We start from the raw sequence: 19899 nt of genomic DNA, 5'->3' as shown, positions 1-19899 counted from the left end.
CTCAAACCGACCTACCCCATCCCCTTTCTACTTCTACCATCTGTCCCCCAGAAGCCCAACATCCTGTTTGTTAAAAACACATAATAAAAAACTTATCTGGAAAGACATCAGCATCCTGCACAGCAGCTCAAATTCTGTGGCATTTGCATTTTAAGAATTAGCCTTGTACACTCTTACCCCGGGAAGCCCATCATCCTATAATTGGTTTTTTTTTTGAGACGGAGTCTTGCTCTATTGCCCCAGGCTGGAGCGTAGTGGCTCAATGTAAGTTCACTGGAACCTCTGCCTTTTGGGTTCAAGCAATTTTCCTGCCTCAGCCTCCCGAGTAGCTGGGATTACAGGTGCATGCCACCATGCCCAGCTAACTTTTTGTATTTTTAGTAAAGACAGGGTTTTGCCATGTTGGCTAGGCTGGTCTCGAACTCCTGATCTCAGGGTGATCCGTCCGCCTCAGACTCCCAAAGTGCTAGGATTACGGGCGTGAGTCACTGTGCCAGGCAATCCTACAATTTTAAAGAAGTAAGTCTACTGGGTGTGGTGGCTTGCAGCTGTAATCCCAGTTACTCAGGAGGCTAAGGAGGGAGGATCACTAGAGCCCAGGAGTTTGAAGTTATAGTGAGCTATGATCACAACCACTGCACTCCAGCCTGGATGACACAGTAAGACCCAGTCTCTCTCTTTTTTTTTTTTTTTTTTCGCAGAGACAAGTTCTATGTTGCCCAAGCTAGTCCCAGACTCTGAGGCTCAAGTGATCCTCTTAGCCTTGGCCTCCCAGTGCTGGGATTACAGGCATGAGCTACTATGCCCAGTTGAGGCCCAGTCTCTTTAAATAAAGACAGAAAGAAAAATAAGAAGTCTATGCTGGTAACTACCAAATCCATAAAACTGGTCCTTCATAAGTCGTATAGTCTTATCAAACTTTACATGTCTAAGATTATTTTCCTGAAAACCCATTCCCTTCACCTAATGAAGGGAGTAGGTTGACTCTAACGCCCTTGCTCTCAGGCTCCAAGCCTCTAGAAGGAATCTGGCTAGATGTTCTTCATTTCTTCCATGTATTCAGTTTCCCAGAAATGTCTCTAGTTTTTCTTCTATTTCCCCTAGCATGTAACTATGTCAAGCCCAATATATCATTCCAGCCCTGGATCAGGGCAGTCATCTACTAAATGGCCTTCAAGGCTCTGTACTCTCGCCTTTGTAATCAGAGAAAGTTTCCTTAAAACAATCATGTAGGTAATTTCCCACAAACAATAAGTTCCTCTTGCCCTCGATCAAAATTCTGCATCCTGGAGAGCTGCTTGAACCCGGGAGGTGGAGGCTGCGGTGAGCCGAGATCACGCTGCTACACCCCAGCCTGGGTGACAGAGCGAGACTCTGTCTCAAACAAAAACAAAACACAAACAACAACAAAAAAAAAACCAAAAAACATATCACTATACACCCCATGAATATGTACAATGATTATCTGTCAATCAAAATTCTGCACCCTCCAGAAGCATGCTATCCAAACTTCCTTCACCATCCCTCTCCCCTCTGGGGGAGGACTCCTGGCTTTCCAAGCTGAAAATCACAGGGATAGTCACTACTGTCTAAGGTATTTATCTGTTCTGTAATTCTTTAAGGAACAGGGATGAAAGGAAAGGAAGAAAAATCCTCTTCACACCTAGAGGAAAAGATGGACAAAAATCATAAGTTGATTGTTGTCCAGAACTGATGATTCTCTCTCTGTGACTTACACAGATCTCCTTCCCTGCACTTTTAGTCATTACAGTTGAAACTCCTGGGAATTTCGACCATGTTATTCGCATCCTTGACTACTAGAGAAAAGCAGCTGTTGACCTTTCAAAATCCCATCGGTTGACTTTAGGAACTGTACTGAATTCGTCATGAACTGCCACGTAAGTCATGAATTTTACAATATGTGCTCAAAATAAAGCCAACCATAAAATTTCACCTTGTTCATTCAACAATTATTTTTGGTGGTGGTGGTGGGTATCTACTATATGTACAAAAACTAGGTAGTTTTTTTGTTGTTGTTGTTAAGGCCTGAAATAGGGCAAATAAATTAAGATCTCCAGATTTCTTTAGGTACTTAATAATTTGGGGTTAACAGATTTTCCTCAATGGTGTATTAGACACCATAACTAATAGATCTTTACCTTCCACTCCTTTACCAGCTCCTACAAAGCAGCAATGTTAATAATGGTTGAATTTTTAAATTTTATCCTGCTTACAGTCTGTAAACATTAAAAGACAATGAAATTCTACAAGAAAGGAAGAGTAGTCAAAAACCTGTAAAGAGTCCTACGCTGCACACAACCAAGCAGTTATTCTCAAGGAAAACTTCAATAACACCAATCAGATAGGCAGGTAGACTTCAAAGAAACAGTTTTGAGATTAAAAGTAATATTCTCTAAAATAACTAATTTGAGCCGGGCACAGCGGCTCACACCTGTAATCCCAGCACTCTGGAAGGCTGAAGCGGGTGGATCACTTGAAGTCAGGAGCTCAAGACCAACCTGCATCCTGGAGAGCAGGTGAAATCCTGTCTCTACTAAACATACAAAAATTAGTCGGGCTTGGTGGTGGGCGCCTGTATAATCCCAGATACTTGGGAGGTTGAGGCAGGAAAATTGCTTGAACCCAGAAGGCAGAGGTTGCAGTGAGCTGAGACTGCATCACTGTACTCCAGCCTGAGTGACAGAGGAAGACTCCATCTCAAATAAAACAAAATAAAATATAATGAAATAATAAAATAATTAATTTGAACTCAACCTCAGTGACAAAAAGCCCATTTCTCCAGCTGCTTTGAGGGCACACAGGTGGCGAGCTGAAGCAACCCACCAGACTTCCTGCAGTGCTGTGGCTCAGGCCCAGCTGGCCACAGGGCTCACCATGCTGCACTTAGTTTACTGAAGGCTAACTAGCTGCAAATAAGATAATACAACCCGCTGCCAAATACTAAAAGCTATATTAAAGAATTCATACAATTACTTAACTGAGAGGGTCTCATGTGTGGATAAAATATATAAAAAGTCTAAGCTCAGCAGATTCACGTATCTTCTCGTATTAGTCCATGGGGATCTTTTAAAGATAAAGTCTTAATGAAGAGGGCCATGCAGGCAACACAACAAAATAAAACAAAATAAAAAACAGATGAAAACACCTCCCTTACCCGGAAAGAAGTGGGATGCCTTAAAAACACACCGAACACCTCCCTCCTACCTCTCAAACATGGTGGCTGGGTGCAGTGGCCCACGACTGTAATCCTAGCACTCTGGGAGGCCAAGGTGGGCAGATCACTTGAGCCCAGGGGTTCAAGACCAGCCTGGACAACATAGTGACACCCCCATCTGTAGTATAAATGAAAAATTAGCTTGGTGTGGTGGTGCATGCCTGTAGTCTCTGCTATTTGAGAGGCTGAGACAGGAGGATCACTTGAGCCCAGGAGGTTGAGGCTGCAGTGAGCCACACTGCACTCCAGCCTGGGTGACAGGGCAAGACCTTGTCTCAAAAAAAAAAAAGAAAGAAAGAAAGAAAAGAAAGAGAAGAAAAGAAAAGAAAGAAAGAACGAACAATTAGTAGGAATTCAAACAATCAAAGAATGTTTGCAACATACATGATAAAAACATTTAAATCTCGGCCAGGCGCGGTGGCTCAAGCCCGTAATCCCAGCACTTTGGGAGGCCGAGACGGGCAGATCACGAGGTCAGGAGATCGAGACCATCCTGGCTAACACAGTGAAACCCCGTCTCTACTAAAAAATAAAATAAAATAAAAACTAGCCGGGCGAGGTGGTGGACGTCTGTAGTCCCAGCTACTCGGGAGGCTGAGGCAGGAGAATGGTGTAAACCCGGGAGGCGGAGCTTGCAGTGAGCTGAGATCCAGCCACTGCACTCCAGCCTGGGCGACACAGCGAGACTCCGTCTCAAAAAAAAAAACATTTAAATCTCACTTAGTAACATTTTGTTTTTAAGTATTCTAAGCTAGAAACAGGTGTTCCTGTGCTGTGTGGGAAAGGGAAATATGAAAGACGCAGGGCGCTGGCCTGGCACGGTAGCACACGCCTGTAATCCCAGTACTTTGGGAGGCTGAGGCAGGTAGATCATGAGGTCAGGAGTTCAAGATCAGCCTGGCCAAGATGGTGAAATGCCATCTCTACTAAAACTATAAAAATTAGCCAGGTGCAGTGGCAGATGCCTATAATCCCAGCTACTTGGGAGGCTGAGGCAGGAGAATCGCTTGAACCTGGGTGGCAGAGGTTGCAGTGAGCCGAGACTGCACCACTGCACTCCAGCCTGGGCGACAAAGTGAGACTCTGTCTCAATAAAGAAAGAAAGAAGGAGAGAAAGAGGTGGGGTGGGGGGAGAGAGAGAGAGAGAGAGAAAGATAAATAGAGAGAGAAAGAAAGAAAAGAGAAGAAAAGAAAAGAAAAAAGAAAAGAAAAGAAAAAAGAAAAGAAAAGATAGATGGATAGATGAATACAGGGTGCTGAAGCCGGGAAAACCAGCCACATTCTGCTCAGGGCCAGGCTACCAGGTCACCAATCTGAGGTGTGTAGTTATAGGACATGGACTGGTGTTAAAGCATTCCAAACCTGCTTAAAAGGTAATTTCCCATTCATTGCCTAATTGTAGCCCCTTTCCCCCCAACATATTTAAACTTCAGAGAGCTGCAGAAGAAAATAAATGCTACTGCACAGATCACAATGAAAACAAGCTCTTGTTCATCAAAAACACTGCTCTTGTTGCATTGTCAATCTCAAAACAATTCTCATCTTACTTGGGTGTTTTTTAGAGGTCATTCATCCTAGTTCAAACCTGTTATGACCCTGCTTACCTTAAGAGCTTGTAAGCTAAAACATGGTAATAGGATTTGTTATTAGCCTTCCAGAAATGTGGGCAGTTAATGTGTAATTAGCTAGCTGGCTAGTCTTGCTGTCATACTAAAACTCGCTATTCAAGCTTGTAATTACTAGACGATAATTTAGTTGTTGTTAATATCAGAAAAGAATAACGAGAGATAACTTCCTGCAATTACAAGCCAAGTGTCCATACACTGGGAAGACTTTATTAACTCAGTAATCACAAGTGAATGAAGATAAAACAAATCAAGGTTGCATTTACATATAATCAAGAAGGAAACAAGCCCTGAAATCAGAGCCCCTACGAAAGTAGAATGCAGCTGTGGCTGTTTTTCAGAGCCATACCCTGGCTGGCTCACGTCCCACGATCCAAAAAGCCCGGACCACTCCATGGTTTTAAAGCTGACCACCAGTGAGTGTGATTTTTTTTTTTTTTTTTTTTGAGGCAGAGTCTCGCTCTGTCGCCCAGGCTGGAGTGCAGTGGCCGGATCTCAGCTCACTGCAAGCTCCGCCTCCCGGGTTTACACCATTCTCTTGCCTCAGCCTCCCGAGTAGCTGGGACTACAGGCGCCCGCCACCCCGCCCGGCTAGTTTTTTGTATTTTTTAGTAGAGACGGGGTTTCACTGTGTTAGCCAGGATGGTCTCGATCTCCTGACCTCATGATGCGCCCGTCTCGGCCTCTCAAAGTGCTGGGATTACAGGCGTGAGTCACCGCGCCCGGCCGAGTGTGATATTTTTAATGAATTTCCGCTAAGTTGTTCAAAGCAAGCAAGACTCCGTTTTTATGTATATAACTAGTTAGACTCCTGAGCCACATACACCACATCTGAAGATTTCCAAGCAGACAGATAAAGAAGGTTGGTCACAGAGCTAGCTAAGTACTGTTGAAGCGCAAATCCACAACTGAGCATATTTCTTTATTATGTATAACAGGTGACATTATCCCAATAGTACTGGACAGAATTGCTCTACTTGGCCTCTATCTAGAAATAATGATATCCAGCTGTTCCAAAGGCAGGATGATGTTCATGATTCAACATGGACAGACCAATACCGAAGTTCTCAAGCTGTTCAAATAGTAATTGGCCAATCATCCATGCAGACACATACATGTATTTCTTATCTGTGTAATTACACTAAAATGTTTAGAAACAGCATGCACTAATCCAGCATAAAGCATTATTTTAAGATACACCTTCTGCCAAAATCTGAATTATTTGGGAAGATTCACAGACTTATCTGACTGAAAAGGGGATGGGATACGTGTTAAATTTGTATTTTAAATTTCTAAATGCCCGGTAAAAGAAATTTTAGGCGCCTGTAGTCCCAGCTATTTGGGAGGCTGAGGCAAGAGAACGGCATGAAACCGGGAGGCGGAGCTCACAGTGAGCCGAGATCGCGCCATTACACTCCAGCCTGGACAACAGAGCGCGACTCCATCTCAAAAAAAAAAAAAGAAAGAAAAAAAAAGAAAGAAATTTTATATCTCTTGCCTAATCTCAAAGTCCTTGAAGTATTCCCTTCTGTTGTAGTCAATTTAATTTGCTTGTTACTAACTCCCCAGATAACTCTAGGGGAAGACTTCTCCCAAATGTTGATTTTTCTGCCCAGTAAAATAAGAGTACAAGTATCCAGTCCACTGGCTAGCAACCCTAAGGGTGAAAATGTAAACTGCCCAATTTCATAAGAAAATTGTCTTCCACCTCACTTCTCCATAACTTTTTTTTTTTGTATTTTTGAGATGGAGTTTCGCTCTTATTGCCCAGGCTGGAGTGAAATGGTGCAGTCTGGGCTCACAGCAACCTCCGCCTCGCGGATTCAAGCGATTCTCCTGCCTCAGCCTCCCGAGTAGCTGAGACTACAGGCATGCACCACCATGCCCAGCTAATTTTGTATTTTTAGTAGAAATACACGGGGTTTCTCCACGTTGGTCATGGCTGGTCTCTAACTCCCGACCTAAGGTGATCCGCCCGCCTCAGCCACCCAAAGTGCTGGGATTACAGGTGTGAGCCACTGTGCCCAGCCTACAACTTAATCCATCATATACATAATTTACCAAGTAAAAGAATGAATAAAACGAAAGTTGGAGAGAGAAACACATTTGCAGGGATCAAGCATGCCTTGTCCAGAAGGGTGGGATGAGAGAGAGATTAAAGCTGTATTGCAGTGAAGGCACCTGAGCCCCCAGGAGTGCAGGGTGATAAGCCAACTACGGATAAAATATATTTTGGAGAAAAAAAGGAAAACTGGAAAATAGAAGAGTGCTTAAAAAGCTACCTGTGGCTTAATGAACTCTCCTATCAGTCCTTAAAATTAATTTGCTTTGAAATGGAAATCCAGATCCCCTTGGCTACATTTTATGTTTCTCAGAGCTTCTGTCACTGCTGTCTGGAAGAGCAGGAAGGGATGCAAAAAAAAAGATGCTATCATGCAGGAAGCCAAAATCAATCAATTTGGTCATCTGCTACTTTCTGTTTAATGTCATAAGAATAACAATAGATAACTTCAGACTTGATAACTTCATACTGATGACAAGCATCTTTACAAAATTAATCCGATTCCTCACTATAATTAGCTCTCTTGTAAGGTTAAATAATATAAAATTAAAAATTACTGGGTGAGTAAACCACAATTATACCAATTTTGAACTCTGAATAAACAAATTGCACATACACTTGGCAAAGAGAAAACAGGGTAAGAACAGAAGCAATGAGTCAACTGGCTTACCAGAAATCAATGACGGGGAGGGGTGTGAGGGGACAGAGGACTAAATTTACTGCTAACATGAATGCAGTTTAATATTAGGCTATGATTAACATAAACCTGAAATTTCAACTGTGAATTGCTGTTATGCTACAAATATGTATAACCCACAGCACAGTAATGCCCTGGGGCAAGGTAAAGGGCAGGAAATTTCACAATCCACTCCCTGCTCCCTCATCAAATCTACAGCAGAGGAAAGTGTTGAAACAAGTTTTAGGTGCCAGGCTTAGCCTTTTGTTTTTCAGTTGAATATTTATGTTGACATGCCAACTTTCTCCTATTAGTTATGTAGTGTTAGTTTTTTTTTTTTTTTGGCGGGGCAGGGGTTGGTGGGGGCGGTCCTTTGAACTCAGATTCTCTCAGGAACCACTGCAGGAAATGAAGTGATTCAGAACTCACCAATTATGAACTAACCTTCAATGCCAGAGGCTTTAACAGTTTGTAATAAAAATTCAGTTCAGATCTCAAGATCAGATAAGTCTGAAAAAATACTTCAAGGTCATCCGAACGAACATATTCTACTGGTACTTTATATAATTGTATTTACCTGTTCCTAAAACTTTCCATGAAAGAAATGTTGAATTTTCTTGAGAAATAGTTTTGAGCAAAATGTCAAAACAATTCTCCCATGCTCAGTATACTTTTGAGTATACTCTGAAAATATTTCTTCTTGTTTTCCTGCACTTACCTGTTAGTGTGCCCACATACCTGTATTATGGAACATGTTCAATAACTCATACACATGTAACACAGAAGTCTGCTTTCAGTTCACTTGGACCAACGTGGTTTAACTCTTGCTGCTTATTAAATGCTTTGCAAGTTAATATAAGAACATACGCTAACATTTTATAAATGTGATGAAAACTTACTCATGTTGGCCACTTTAGAAAGTAGTCTATCAGTCCTCAAATAGTTACACATATTATCCAGCAATTTCACTCCTATATACCCAAGAGAAATGCAAACATGTCTACATAAAAACTTGTCCACAAATATTTATAATACTCATAACAGCCAAAAGACAGAAACAACCCAAATGTCTATTATCTGACAAATAATGTGGTTTATCTATACAATGAAATATTATTCAGCCTTAAGAAATTCTGATACATGCAACACGGATCATCCTTGAAAACATAATGCAAAGTGAAAAAAACCAGTCACAAAAGACCACATATTATATAATTACATTTCTAAGAAGTGTCCAGAACAGGCAAATCCACAGAAACAAAAAGCAGATTTGTGGTCGCCTAGGGCTGGGGGGTAGGTAGGGAATAGTTAAAGGGTACACATTTATTTTTGAGGTGATGAAAATGTTCTAAAATTGACTGTGGTGATGGCTGCATATAACTGAATATATTAAAAACTACTGAATTACACACTTTAAATGGGTGAGTTGCATGTCTGTGAATTCAGTGAAACTGTTATTTTTTTTAAAAAAATCTGTTCTGAGACATGAGGCACTTGACAGTCAGCAAACATCTTCCACAAAGCTTTTCTGGTCAATGGTAAAAGCTTTAGCAAAACTAAACATCAATTTACTTCATTGTAATTGGAACCAGCTTGCAGTATTTTGATATGTACATTTCTAAAATGTGAATGTAGTTTAAGAAAACACATCATTACATCAGATATTCCAGGCAGCCTGCCATGAGACATTTTTACCAAAAAAAAAATCTTAAAATGAATCCATTTAATCAAGCTCAGAGTGTATGTTCTTTCTTGTTGCCTCAACTAGATGCCACCATCTCCCCTAAAACTCTCTTGTTAAACAGTACTGGACATGATTAATTCACCCATTAAGACAACAAATAGTCGAACCCTTATTGTGCACCAGGCACTGTTATAGTCGCATGTGCGTGGAGAGAAAGACAAGAACAAGACGAAGTCCCTACTTGTCGTGCTTACAATCCAAGGGGATAAGATAAACAATAAACAAATACCAATAAACAAATACCAGTTTCAGAAGCTTACTGAAAATGGGGCACTAGCCAGGCCTGGTAGTATGCTCCTATAGTCCCAGCTACTGGGGAGGCTGAGGTGGGAGGATCATGAGCCCAGGAGTTCAAGGCTGCAGTGAGTTATTATCACACCACTGCATTCCAGCCTGGGCAACAGAGTGCAACCCTGTTTCTATGCATTAAAAAACAATTTTAAAATTAAAAAAATATATACAACAGGGTGCTGTGCTATGGAGGGGTGTCATTTCAGATGGAATGGCTGGGAAAGGAAACTGCTCTGAGGAAGTGATATGTGAGATGAGTGAAGAAGGTGCCAACCACACAAAGATCAGGGGAGAATATTCCAGGTAGAGAAAATAATTTTTGAATGGCACAATCAGGTGGAGGCAGTGATTAACTGTGTTCTGCTGCTGACCAACCTTTCTCTGTGATTCTCATTTACCAACGTAATTCAAGGATATCTGGCAAAGGTAACTTGCAAATTGTGGCTGGACTAAGAAGTCTTATCTACCTCAGACCATTAAAAGGTCACACAAGTCTTCAACAAGAAGCAGCCATCCCCGGTTAAGCTCAGCCTCAACTGAGCTTTCCCTTCTTTTCTTGTGCCTCTCAGCAACTGTTACCTGTACCATTCATTCTTTCAACCCATATTGGTGAAGGGCACTGTGATAAGAATCCTGGGCCTTCCAGATGAATCAGACATACACCTGATAGCCCTTAAGATAGGAAATAATCTAGTAGCACAAAAAAATAGGCATAAACAACAAATACACAGTAGAAAGTAAAAGTGGGCCATAAAAAAAGGAGCTATAAAATGTAACAGTATCCAGAGATTACTTCCAGCTGGAGAATCAGCAGAAGTATATGGGGTAGGAGCACTGGAGTAGGGAGACTCTACGAAGCCTGAGATTTGGACAAGTGGAGGGAAAAATAAATTTATTTGTTGTATCCGTAATTAACTTCAAATGTACAACTGACCCTTGAACATGGGTCCATGCACAGTTTGAACTGCATGGGTCCACTCACATGTGGTTTTCAATAAATACCGCTAGCCCTCCATGTCAGCAGGTTTTGCAGGGATGAGTGTGGGACTTGAGTAAGCACGAATTTTGGTATCTGCTGGTGGTCTGGGAACTGATCCCCTGCAGATACCAAGGGACGACTATATTTTAAAATATTTTCAGCTCCCCAACCAGGTGATAAGGAGGAAAGGCCTGATGCTCTTTATAACTCTCTGTGATATTCAGCATAGTACTTTGCAGAGCTGGGCAATTCATTTGTTGATTCCCTGTAGGAGATGGGGTGTCAATTTCAGCACTGAAGGTAAGGCTAAATTACTCTTCCTTCATAAGGAAGTTTTGGCCTTTGAAAAGATGATCCCCTAAAACCTCTTACTATATCATTTCTCTCTCATTTCAGAGGGACATTCCTAAGTAGTTTTAGTTTTTTCTAAAACTAAAATATATATATTATGTGCTTCTAATACATACATATGTTTGCACACGTATTCGTGTGTGCGCACCTGTATCACTATACCTTAAGTTTGGAATCTCACAAAATCATTTTAAATTTCCACAGCTAAACTGATATATTTGTACTTGAGAGAAAATATTTTTTCCACTGATCAAACTTTCCCAGTCGGTCCCTCAAAAATCCCTTCCCATTACCAACAAAACATCTTAAACCAGAAAAGAAAAGCCAAATAACATTTTTTAAGGCAATGTCTCAACATCTCCAAAAAATATTCCATGGCCAAACTCACCATAGAGAGCTGTCCAAGTTTGATTAATTACATCTAGACACACAGTTCCTGACCTGAAACAGATGGAAAGAATGGCATGTTTTTAAAAATTAGAAAGTTAGTTGCATGTATCTGGCAACTAATTTTACTTATCAAGAGAAATACTTTTAATAGATCTGTGAAAAAAGAATCCCAATTGGGGAAAACTATGATGAGAAACAGAATAGTACAAAGTCTTAAAGTGTCACCTTACAGACTGAAAGGGGAAAATAGTAACTATACAATGGAGAAACCAGACAACACCTGAACCAGGTGCTGAGAACACAAGGGGCAGACAGACCTTGTATGTCTCTGAATGTGATACCCCAAGAAAGATACAATCTTACTTTGTAGTTTTCTGGCCTTAAGCGTGTTCATGCTCTGAATCTAATGAACAGGAAACATCAGATAAACCCAAATTGAGGAACAATCTATAAAATAATGGGTTTATATTATTTTAAAATGTGAATTTTATAAAAGAAAAAGGCAGGCTGAGGAACTAATCCTGATTAAAGTAGTTTAAAGAAACCTGACAACTAAATGTAATGTGTGATTCTAGACTGGATCCTTTACTGAAAGAAAAAAGTGCTAAAAAGTAAGTTACTGGAATATGGCAGTAGATTAAATAAAAAGTATTGCATTAATGTTAAATTCCTGAATCTGACAATTATATACTGTGGACAGATAAGAGAATATCCTTGTTAGGATAACTGATACAACAAAGTATTAATATTAAAGGACTAAGGGGCATGATGTATGTATATATACAACCTACTCACACAGGGTTCAGAAAAACCTGTTAGATATGCTTGTGAGAGACAGCAAAGCTTAGTGCCATGACAAATTAAAACCGCATCCCAAATAATAATATATTCTAAACAGCACTAGAAGTATAAAACAGGATATGCTGGAATATTTTAAAGTATCATTAATAAAATATTAGAAGGAAAGAAAGGGATAAATAAGATTCATTAACTGACTCTATAGTCATTTTGCCTTACTCTCAAGAATCGAGAAAATACAGCTTGCAGTGAGCCGAGATCACGCCACTGCACTCCAGCCTGGGAGACACAGCGAGACTCCGTCTCAAAAAAAAAAAAAAAAAAAAAGGCCGGGCGCGGTGGCTCAAGCCTGTAATCCCAGCACTTTGGGAGGCCGAGGCGGGTGGATCACGAGGTCAGGAGATCGAGACTATCCTGGCTAACATGGTGAAACCCTGTCTCTACTAAAAATACAAAAAACTAGCCGGGCGTGGTGGCGGGCGCCTGTAGTCTCAGCTACTTGGGAGGCTGAGGCGGGAGAATGGCGTGAACCCGGGAGGCGGAGCTTGCAGTGAGCCGAGATCAGGCCACTGCACTCCAGCCTGGGAGACACAGGGAGACTCCGTCTCAAAAAAAAAAAAAAAAAAAAAAAGAAAATACTATAAGGTCTGAAAACAGTCAATCCATAGACTGAAAACACATCTCTGAATTGTGTCTACACAAAGAGAATTGAGATGCGGAATATTACTACTGTTTGCTGGATAACAAGAAAAATGAAGGACCCAGTCACGACAATGGAAAAGACTAAGTGGTACAATAGCAGAATGTGAACTAAGGTATTGAGGACCTCATATCCTTTGGATTCTATCATTTACATGACCATTCATACATTCCTAACTCCTGATAAGGTCCAAAACGATAACTGAGGCTTTTTATAACAGAGAGAGAAATGCTAATCAAGAGCAGTTGCTGCTAAAATTTAAACATTTTAAAATAGTTACTTACGCTTCATCAATGTTGGGATGGAAAATTTTATTCATGAATCCTGTAAAAAGAGATGTTAATTAGCAGCAAAAAGTATCCAGAGAACAATTAGTTTTTTAAAGTATTGCAGTACTGGAAACAATTTCAGTATTGGGAAAAGGTGATAATACTTATAAATCACTACTTTCAACCATAGATCTTTGGTTACTGATAAACATTATATTCTCCTGATAGCTCCAATTACTTAGAATACATCAGCGTTCTATTAACAAAAAAAGCAAGCTGGGAGAAATGCAGCTTCTTATACAAAATAATCATTAAAGCAACTGTTTTCTGAGCTATGAAGATACTGCCCAAAGATAAATTATACTACTAAATGGTTCATAACCAGTGTCATGATAAAAGTCTGACTCTCCCTCCCAGAAGTTTTATTGTTCAAGCTCTAAATCTGGAGGTTCTGCATTTGAACTTCTCCTTCTGAAGCTCACTTACTGGTATCACTTGGCTACACTGTGCGCGGAACATGAATGAAACTGTTGAAATGCTAAAGGAATACCACTTCAAACCACAAAGGATTTCATAAGAACAGTGACCAAAATATTTCCTTTAACATTAGTCCACTCATTCAGGGAAACCCAGTTTTGATTAAAATTGGGGCAACCAAGAAATGAAGCAAGGAGTTTAAAAAAAAAAAAAAAAAAAAAAAAACAACCTCTAAGTTGGCTATATCTGTTGGAGGTTTAAGTTTTTTTTTGTTTTTTGTTTTTTTTTTTTGAGGCGGAGTCTCGCTCTGTAGCCCGGGCTGGAGTTTTTAAAACTTTTCCTAGCAAACCAAGTACACACTTTAATAGTTATCTGGCCATTTAAACTTCAAGGAGAAATTAATAAAACCAGAGATTCAATCAGTCAGTATATATGCAAATGGCAATATTCTAAAGCAGAGATCCACTGTCAAAGGTGTCATTTTGTCATCCCTATCACTTCATTTCCTTTTAGGACTCTCATTCTGTTCCACACTTTCAGTATCTGAAGTTCCTTATTAAGGTGAGTATCACCACCACTATCTCCGACCCCCACCCTCCCTCACCGCCATCCCCATAGTCTCTCTCTCATTCATTCAGCTTGGCATTCACAATGCCTACACTGCAGGCATTGTGCTTGGATAGGGTACAAAAATAAGACAGTTCACTATTCTTGAGGAGGTCACTGTGGCAGTGGGACAAGACACACCAATAAATAACTGCAATCTGAATAAAGTATTGACACAGTAGGGGGAATAAAACAGGAAGTCAGGAAAGATGCAGAGAAATGGCACTGGAGGACCCTCAAGTGAGGTGCTACAGAGATTGTCTCCAAAAACCTCAGAAACTTCCCCTGAGTTAGAAAACAGGAGATAAGAATACCAAGTCCAAGTAGTCCAGTCTTAGACCACTCTAGTCACTCACACTTTTAGCTTTTGTTTTTAAATGCTCTGTGTTGAAACAGCATAATCTTCTATCTACCACAATCAAGAGGGCCCATGTGATATTTAAGTTACTCTGATGAAAAAAAAGCTTTGTGTCCAATATTAATTTTTCATTAAGGAAATTAGTCTAGATTTAAGAAGCATGTGGTTTATGAAGACATTTTAATAATGGGAAATGTTCATGTCTTGGTATTAAGAGGAGAAAAATTAGGGTAAAAAAATTCTATATAACTTTAGAAAAATACTAATACACATGTCCCAGATGACCCATGAGAGTATTTGTTGCAATATTATTTATAAAAGCCAAGAGCCAAATTCAACCCTGTCAATGGATAGGGTTGGATAAAGGGGAGTACATCCATCTACTTGAGTCCTACGTAGCCAAGGGTAATGAAGTAGATCAATGTGTATCAACTTGTATACATCTAAAGCTAAGGTTTGTTTGTGTTTTTAAGTTGCAGGATGTTATATTTACAGCCTGAGGTTATTTAATAAACTAAAACAAAGCAATACTACCTATTCTCCATGGTAACAAGTATAGGAAAACTGTACTGAACCAACATGTACCAAATTTGCAAAAGTAATGGTTTCAGTTAGGGCACCAGGGCTGGGGTCATGATGGGAATAGGGAACAGAACGGGAAACAGTGGTTAAAAATGACTTTATCTGGCCGGGCATGGTGGCTCACGCGTGTAATCCCAGCACTTTGGGAGGCCAAGGTGGGTGGATCACCTGAGGTCAGGAGTTCAAAACCGGCTTAGCCAACATGGTGAAACCCCGTCTCTAGTAAAAAGAAAACAAAAATTAGCCGGGGGTGGTGGCATGTGCCCGTAGTCCCAGCTACTCAGGAGGCCGAGGCAGGAGAATCACTTGAACCCAGGAGGCGGAGGTTTCAGTGAGCCGAGATAGCGCCACTGCATTCCAGCCTGGGCGACAGAGCGAAGCTGTCTCAAAAAAAAACAAAAAAAAGACTTTATGTAACACTATTAATATATTCATTTTAAAAAGGGACAATGTGCTTGTATATTATTTTTTTACACTATTAATATATTCCTTTTAAAAAGGGACAATGTGCTTGTATATTATTTGCTCTGTTTAAAACATATGCACATAAATAAGAAACTGAAAGTAAGTACAAATGTTAACAGTGCAGAATTCTTAGTGGTGGTAGGATTTTCTCCACTGCACTGTTCAAATCTCATCACACCTGAACCGAACTAGGACCACAGCAATAGGAAAAGGCTAGAAAACAGGTGTCGATGGCTGTCATCTTTGAGAGATTCTCCCATTATTTCTACTTGCACTTTTGGCTCTCTGACATTTCTACAATGTGTAATTTTAATAGTTGAGAGTAAAAAAACTTTCAAATAAAAAGTTATACATAGTATCAGCTGGGCACAGTGGCTCTCCCCTGAAATCCCAACACTTTGGAATCCTAAAACAGGCGGATTACTTGACGTCAGGAGTTTGACACTGGCCAACATGGTGAAACCCCATCTGTATGGAAAATACAAAAATTAGCCGGGCATGTGGTGGCACACCTATAGTCCCAGCTACTCAGGAGGCTGAGGCAGGAGAATTGCTTGAACCTGGCAGGTGGAGGCTGCAGTGAGCCTCTGCAGATCATGTCACTGCACTCCAGCCTGGAAGCCAGAGCTAGACTCCATTTCCAAAAAAAAAGTTATACATAGAATCAAATATTCTAAAATAGACTTAATTATACAAACATTAACTAGTGCTGCACTATTTTAAGAAAAAGTCAGTAAAACTAACCATTTTATTTGAAAACTCATATCTTAACACTCTTATTCAAATAATACAAATTCATTATCCTCCCCCTAAAATCAGAGGAACCTCAGGTTATAAGGTGCATGGTCCTCAAAATCAGTTATATATAGGAACATGCTGCTATCACTACTGCAGGGAAGCTTTCTGATGAGTAGGGAACAATGCTGAGCCACTATGTGGTTTAATGCAAGAGAATGGTCTTACTATATGAAAAACATTGCTTGAAGCTACTATTAAGAATTAAGGCCGGGCGCGGTGGCTTAAGCCTGTAATCCCAGCACTTTGGGAGGCCGAGACGGGCGGATCATGAGGTCAGGAGATCGAGACCATCCTGGTGAACACGGTGAAACCCCGTCTCTACTAAAAAACACAAAAAAACTAGCCGGGCGAGGTGGCGGGCGCCTGTAGTCCCAGCTACTCGGGAGGCTGAGGCAGGAGAATGGTGTAAACCCAGGAGGTGGAGCTTGCAGTGAGCTGAGATCCGGCCACTGCACTCCAGCCTGAGTGACAGAGCAAGACTCCGTCTCAAAAAAAAAAAAAAAAAAAAAAAAAAAAAAAGAATTAAAAATATGTTCTTGATACTTAAATTCTGCCTCTGTGAGAACTCTCAAAACTAACACTTAATGAAGCACGTCTATGGCAAAAGTTCCCAATGCTGGCTACAGATGAGAAGCACTGGGAAGTTTTCATTTAAATAAACTAAAACCAATACTCAAAGAACTCTGAGAACACAGGACTTAAGGGGAAATACCTGTAAGGAGAGGTCTTTAGAAAAAATAAGTCCTACATTAGAAGGTCACCAGCATTATGGAGAAAAACACAGCAGAGGAGGGGAACAGAAATGGAAAGGTTGGGGCGGGGTGGCAGTTTTAAATGAGATGGTCAGTAAGGGACTTGCTGAGAAGGTGAGTTGCTTTGAAGGATGTGAAAGAGGAGCCACCTGGTACCAAGAGGAGAGGAGAAGGTCTCTATAGCGGGAACAGCCAAGTGCAAAGTACATTAGGAGCTTGCCTGATGCTCTGAAGTTTTTTCCTGAAACTGAAGGGATTTGAGAAAGTACAGAAAATGAGAAGTGATGTCACAGAGGTGATCAGCATTCGGGGCCCTTTTAGGGACGTTGGCTTTTATTCTGAGGGAGATGGGGGGCCACTGAGACTAGTGCCTGAACAGTGACATATTCACATACTTGGCTTGTTTAACAAATAGCTTGTGTCCTAAAATAGGTTAGTTGGAGAACAGCTCAATCAGCTCACCTGAGTGCTGGGGAATGGCAGATCTCAACCTAAACGAAATGGGAATCCTACAGGGCATTACGCTTCAACAATCGGATGCCACGGGGCATTTAAAGGTGTTAAGTCAAAAAAATAACTATGGTAAGCTTTAAATGTTTATCAAAATGGTCTCTGAAAGACTAAGGTGGCTCCCTCATTGGACATGGCCTGAAGAGCACACTTGGAATTAACAGTGTCTATACAGTTTTCAATTAAATCTAGATTTGGCTTAGTTGAGTACAGGAATAAATAACAGAACCAAAAAGGACTTGGTAAACATACACTTTAGTAATAAATGGTTTGGAGCTCAGTCTCCAGTGCCCCTGCTAAGTATAGAACATCATCTGAGCACTAGGACAGAGTGCAGAATCACACCACGAAGAGCAAAGTACTCAACAGGGACGTGGGTTCTAGCCCTAACTCATCAACTGCAGGCCCTGGGCACTGCACCTCATGGGGTCTGTTTCCTTAGCTATGAAGACAAATAGTTGAACTACATGATCTCCAAACTCTCCTCTCTTACTCTGTTTCTAAAGGCCCTATCAGCTCTAAAAATCTGGCATTTAATAACAATGGCAAGCACTCTGAGAACAGAGGAATTAAGGGGAAATATCCAAGAGTTAAGTCCTTAAAGGAAATTAATTCTGTAAGGCAGCATTTTTAAGTACAGGAATTTTCTAGAGAATACAAAACCACCAACATGATAAAATACCATAAGGAGACACAAAACAAACCCTCTGACTCTTCCAAAGTAGGCAGAAACAGTTTATAATCTTGCCTTTGAGGAATGAACACAACCAGACCAACTCTATCAAGAAACTTCCTACTTTCTAAACTAAAATGATCTCTTCCAATACCAGGTGTTTTTTGTTTTTTTTTGTTTTTTGAGACAAGGTCACTTTGTCACCCAGGCAGGAGTGCAGTGGTGCACTATCAGCTCACTGCAACCTCTGCCTACTAGGTTCAAGAGATTCTCCTGCCTCAGCCTCCCACGTAGCTGGGAGTACCACAACCAGCTAATTTTTGTATTTCTTGGTAGAGACGGGGTTTTCACCATGTTGGCCAGGCTGGTCTTGAACTCCTGACCTCAAGTGATCCACCCACCTCAGCCTCCAAAAGTGTGGGGAATTACAAGCATGAGCCACTGCACCCGGCCCTCAGGCTTTTTTAATTGTTAGAAAAATATCCAAAGCAAATACATGGAAAAGAGCATATCTCCTTGACATTTGTTCTTAGACAAGCTGTGGGCAGTGTTTCTGGCAAAGCCATTTACATTCTGGATAATGATGCCAACAATGGAGCTCCTGGACAAGGAGAAGGGAGACAGAGAAAGAACGGGCCAGAAATTCAGAGAAGGAATGTTCTCAGGACTGTGTGTGTTGGCCCTGGCATGTTCTCCTTCCTTTTGGCAATGCTATCATCACACTAATGAATATGTCTGCAACAAGAGAATTTTCCCAACACTTGTTTCCATTAGACCAGGAACTATTTTCAAGATATTTTAAGAGAACATATTTTGAAAACTGCTTTTATGGCAACATAAGTAGAAGTAGCAGGTTATTTTTAATCTACATGATTTAAGATTTTATTCACTACCAGGCATTTTCTTTTCTCTTTTTTTTTTTGAGACAGAATCTCACTCTGTCACTCAGGCTGGAGTGCAGTGGTGCGATCTTGGCTCACTGCAGCCTTCACCTTATGGGTTCAAGCGATTCTCCTGCCTCAGCCTCCCAAGTAGCTGGGACTACAGGCACCGGCCACCACACCCAGCTAATTTTTTTGTATTTTTAGTAGAGATGGGGTTTCACTGTGTTAGCTAGGATTGTCTCGATCTCCTGACCTCGTGATCCACCCACCTCAGCCTCCCAAAGTGCTGGGATTACAGGCGTGAGCCACCGTGCCCGGCCACTACCAGGCATTTTCTAATGACATATTTCAGTGATTTGACCAGATAAAAATCAGAACTCCTTTAAGTTTTTTGGACAGTTATACTCTGGCGTAGTTCTAGCACTCGTTAAAGGGGATAAGGAGGATCGTACAACAGGAATAAATATCCAGCTAAAAAGCTTACCCTCTCTGTCCTGCATCTTTTAGCAGAAGGGAATTAGGTAATTTATAATTCTGGAGAAGGAATCCAGATCACACTTAGTTGATGTAAAACTATTATCATATACCTTAAAAAATAAAAAGCACAGATTACAATAGAAAAACATGCCTTGCTTTTGCTTGTTTCACTCCAATACTCAACTGCTCTAGAATAA

The 19899-nt window shown here is 40.7% G+C and overlaps 1 protein-coding gene across 2 annotated transcripts in view; it reads right to left on the bottom strand.

Annotated features, from left to right (window-relative positions):
- UBE2H (ubiquitin conjugating enzyme E2 H) overlaps positions 1-19899 on the bottom strand; it is a 118653-nt gene that overhangs the window by 15983 nt on the left and 82771 nt on the right. For both annotated transcript variants that reach the window (XM_050782547.1, XM_050782548.1), the window contains exons 4-5: positions 13136-13175; positions 11352-11404 (exon numbers count right to left, since the gene is read on the bottom strand). In XM_050782547.1, coding sequence (XP_050638504.1) covers positions 11352-11404; positions 13136-13175 — 93 coding nt within the window. The remainder of the gene's footprint in view (positions 1-11351; positions 11405-13135; positions 13176-19899) is intronic.

Source organism: Macaca thibetana, chromosome 3 (genome assembly GCF_024542745.1).
Source record: "Macaca thibetana thibetana isolate TM-01 chromosome 3, ASM2454274v1, whole genome shotgun sequence".
In the NCBI taxonomy this organism is placed as follows: domain Eukaryota; kingdom Metazoa; phylum Chordata; class Mammalia; order Primates; family Cercopithecidae; genus Macaca; species Macaca thibetana.
Note: the sequence above shows the minus strand (reverse complement) of the source record. Positions and strands in the feature narration are given on the sequence as shown.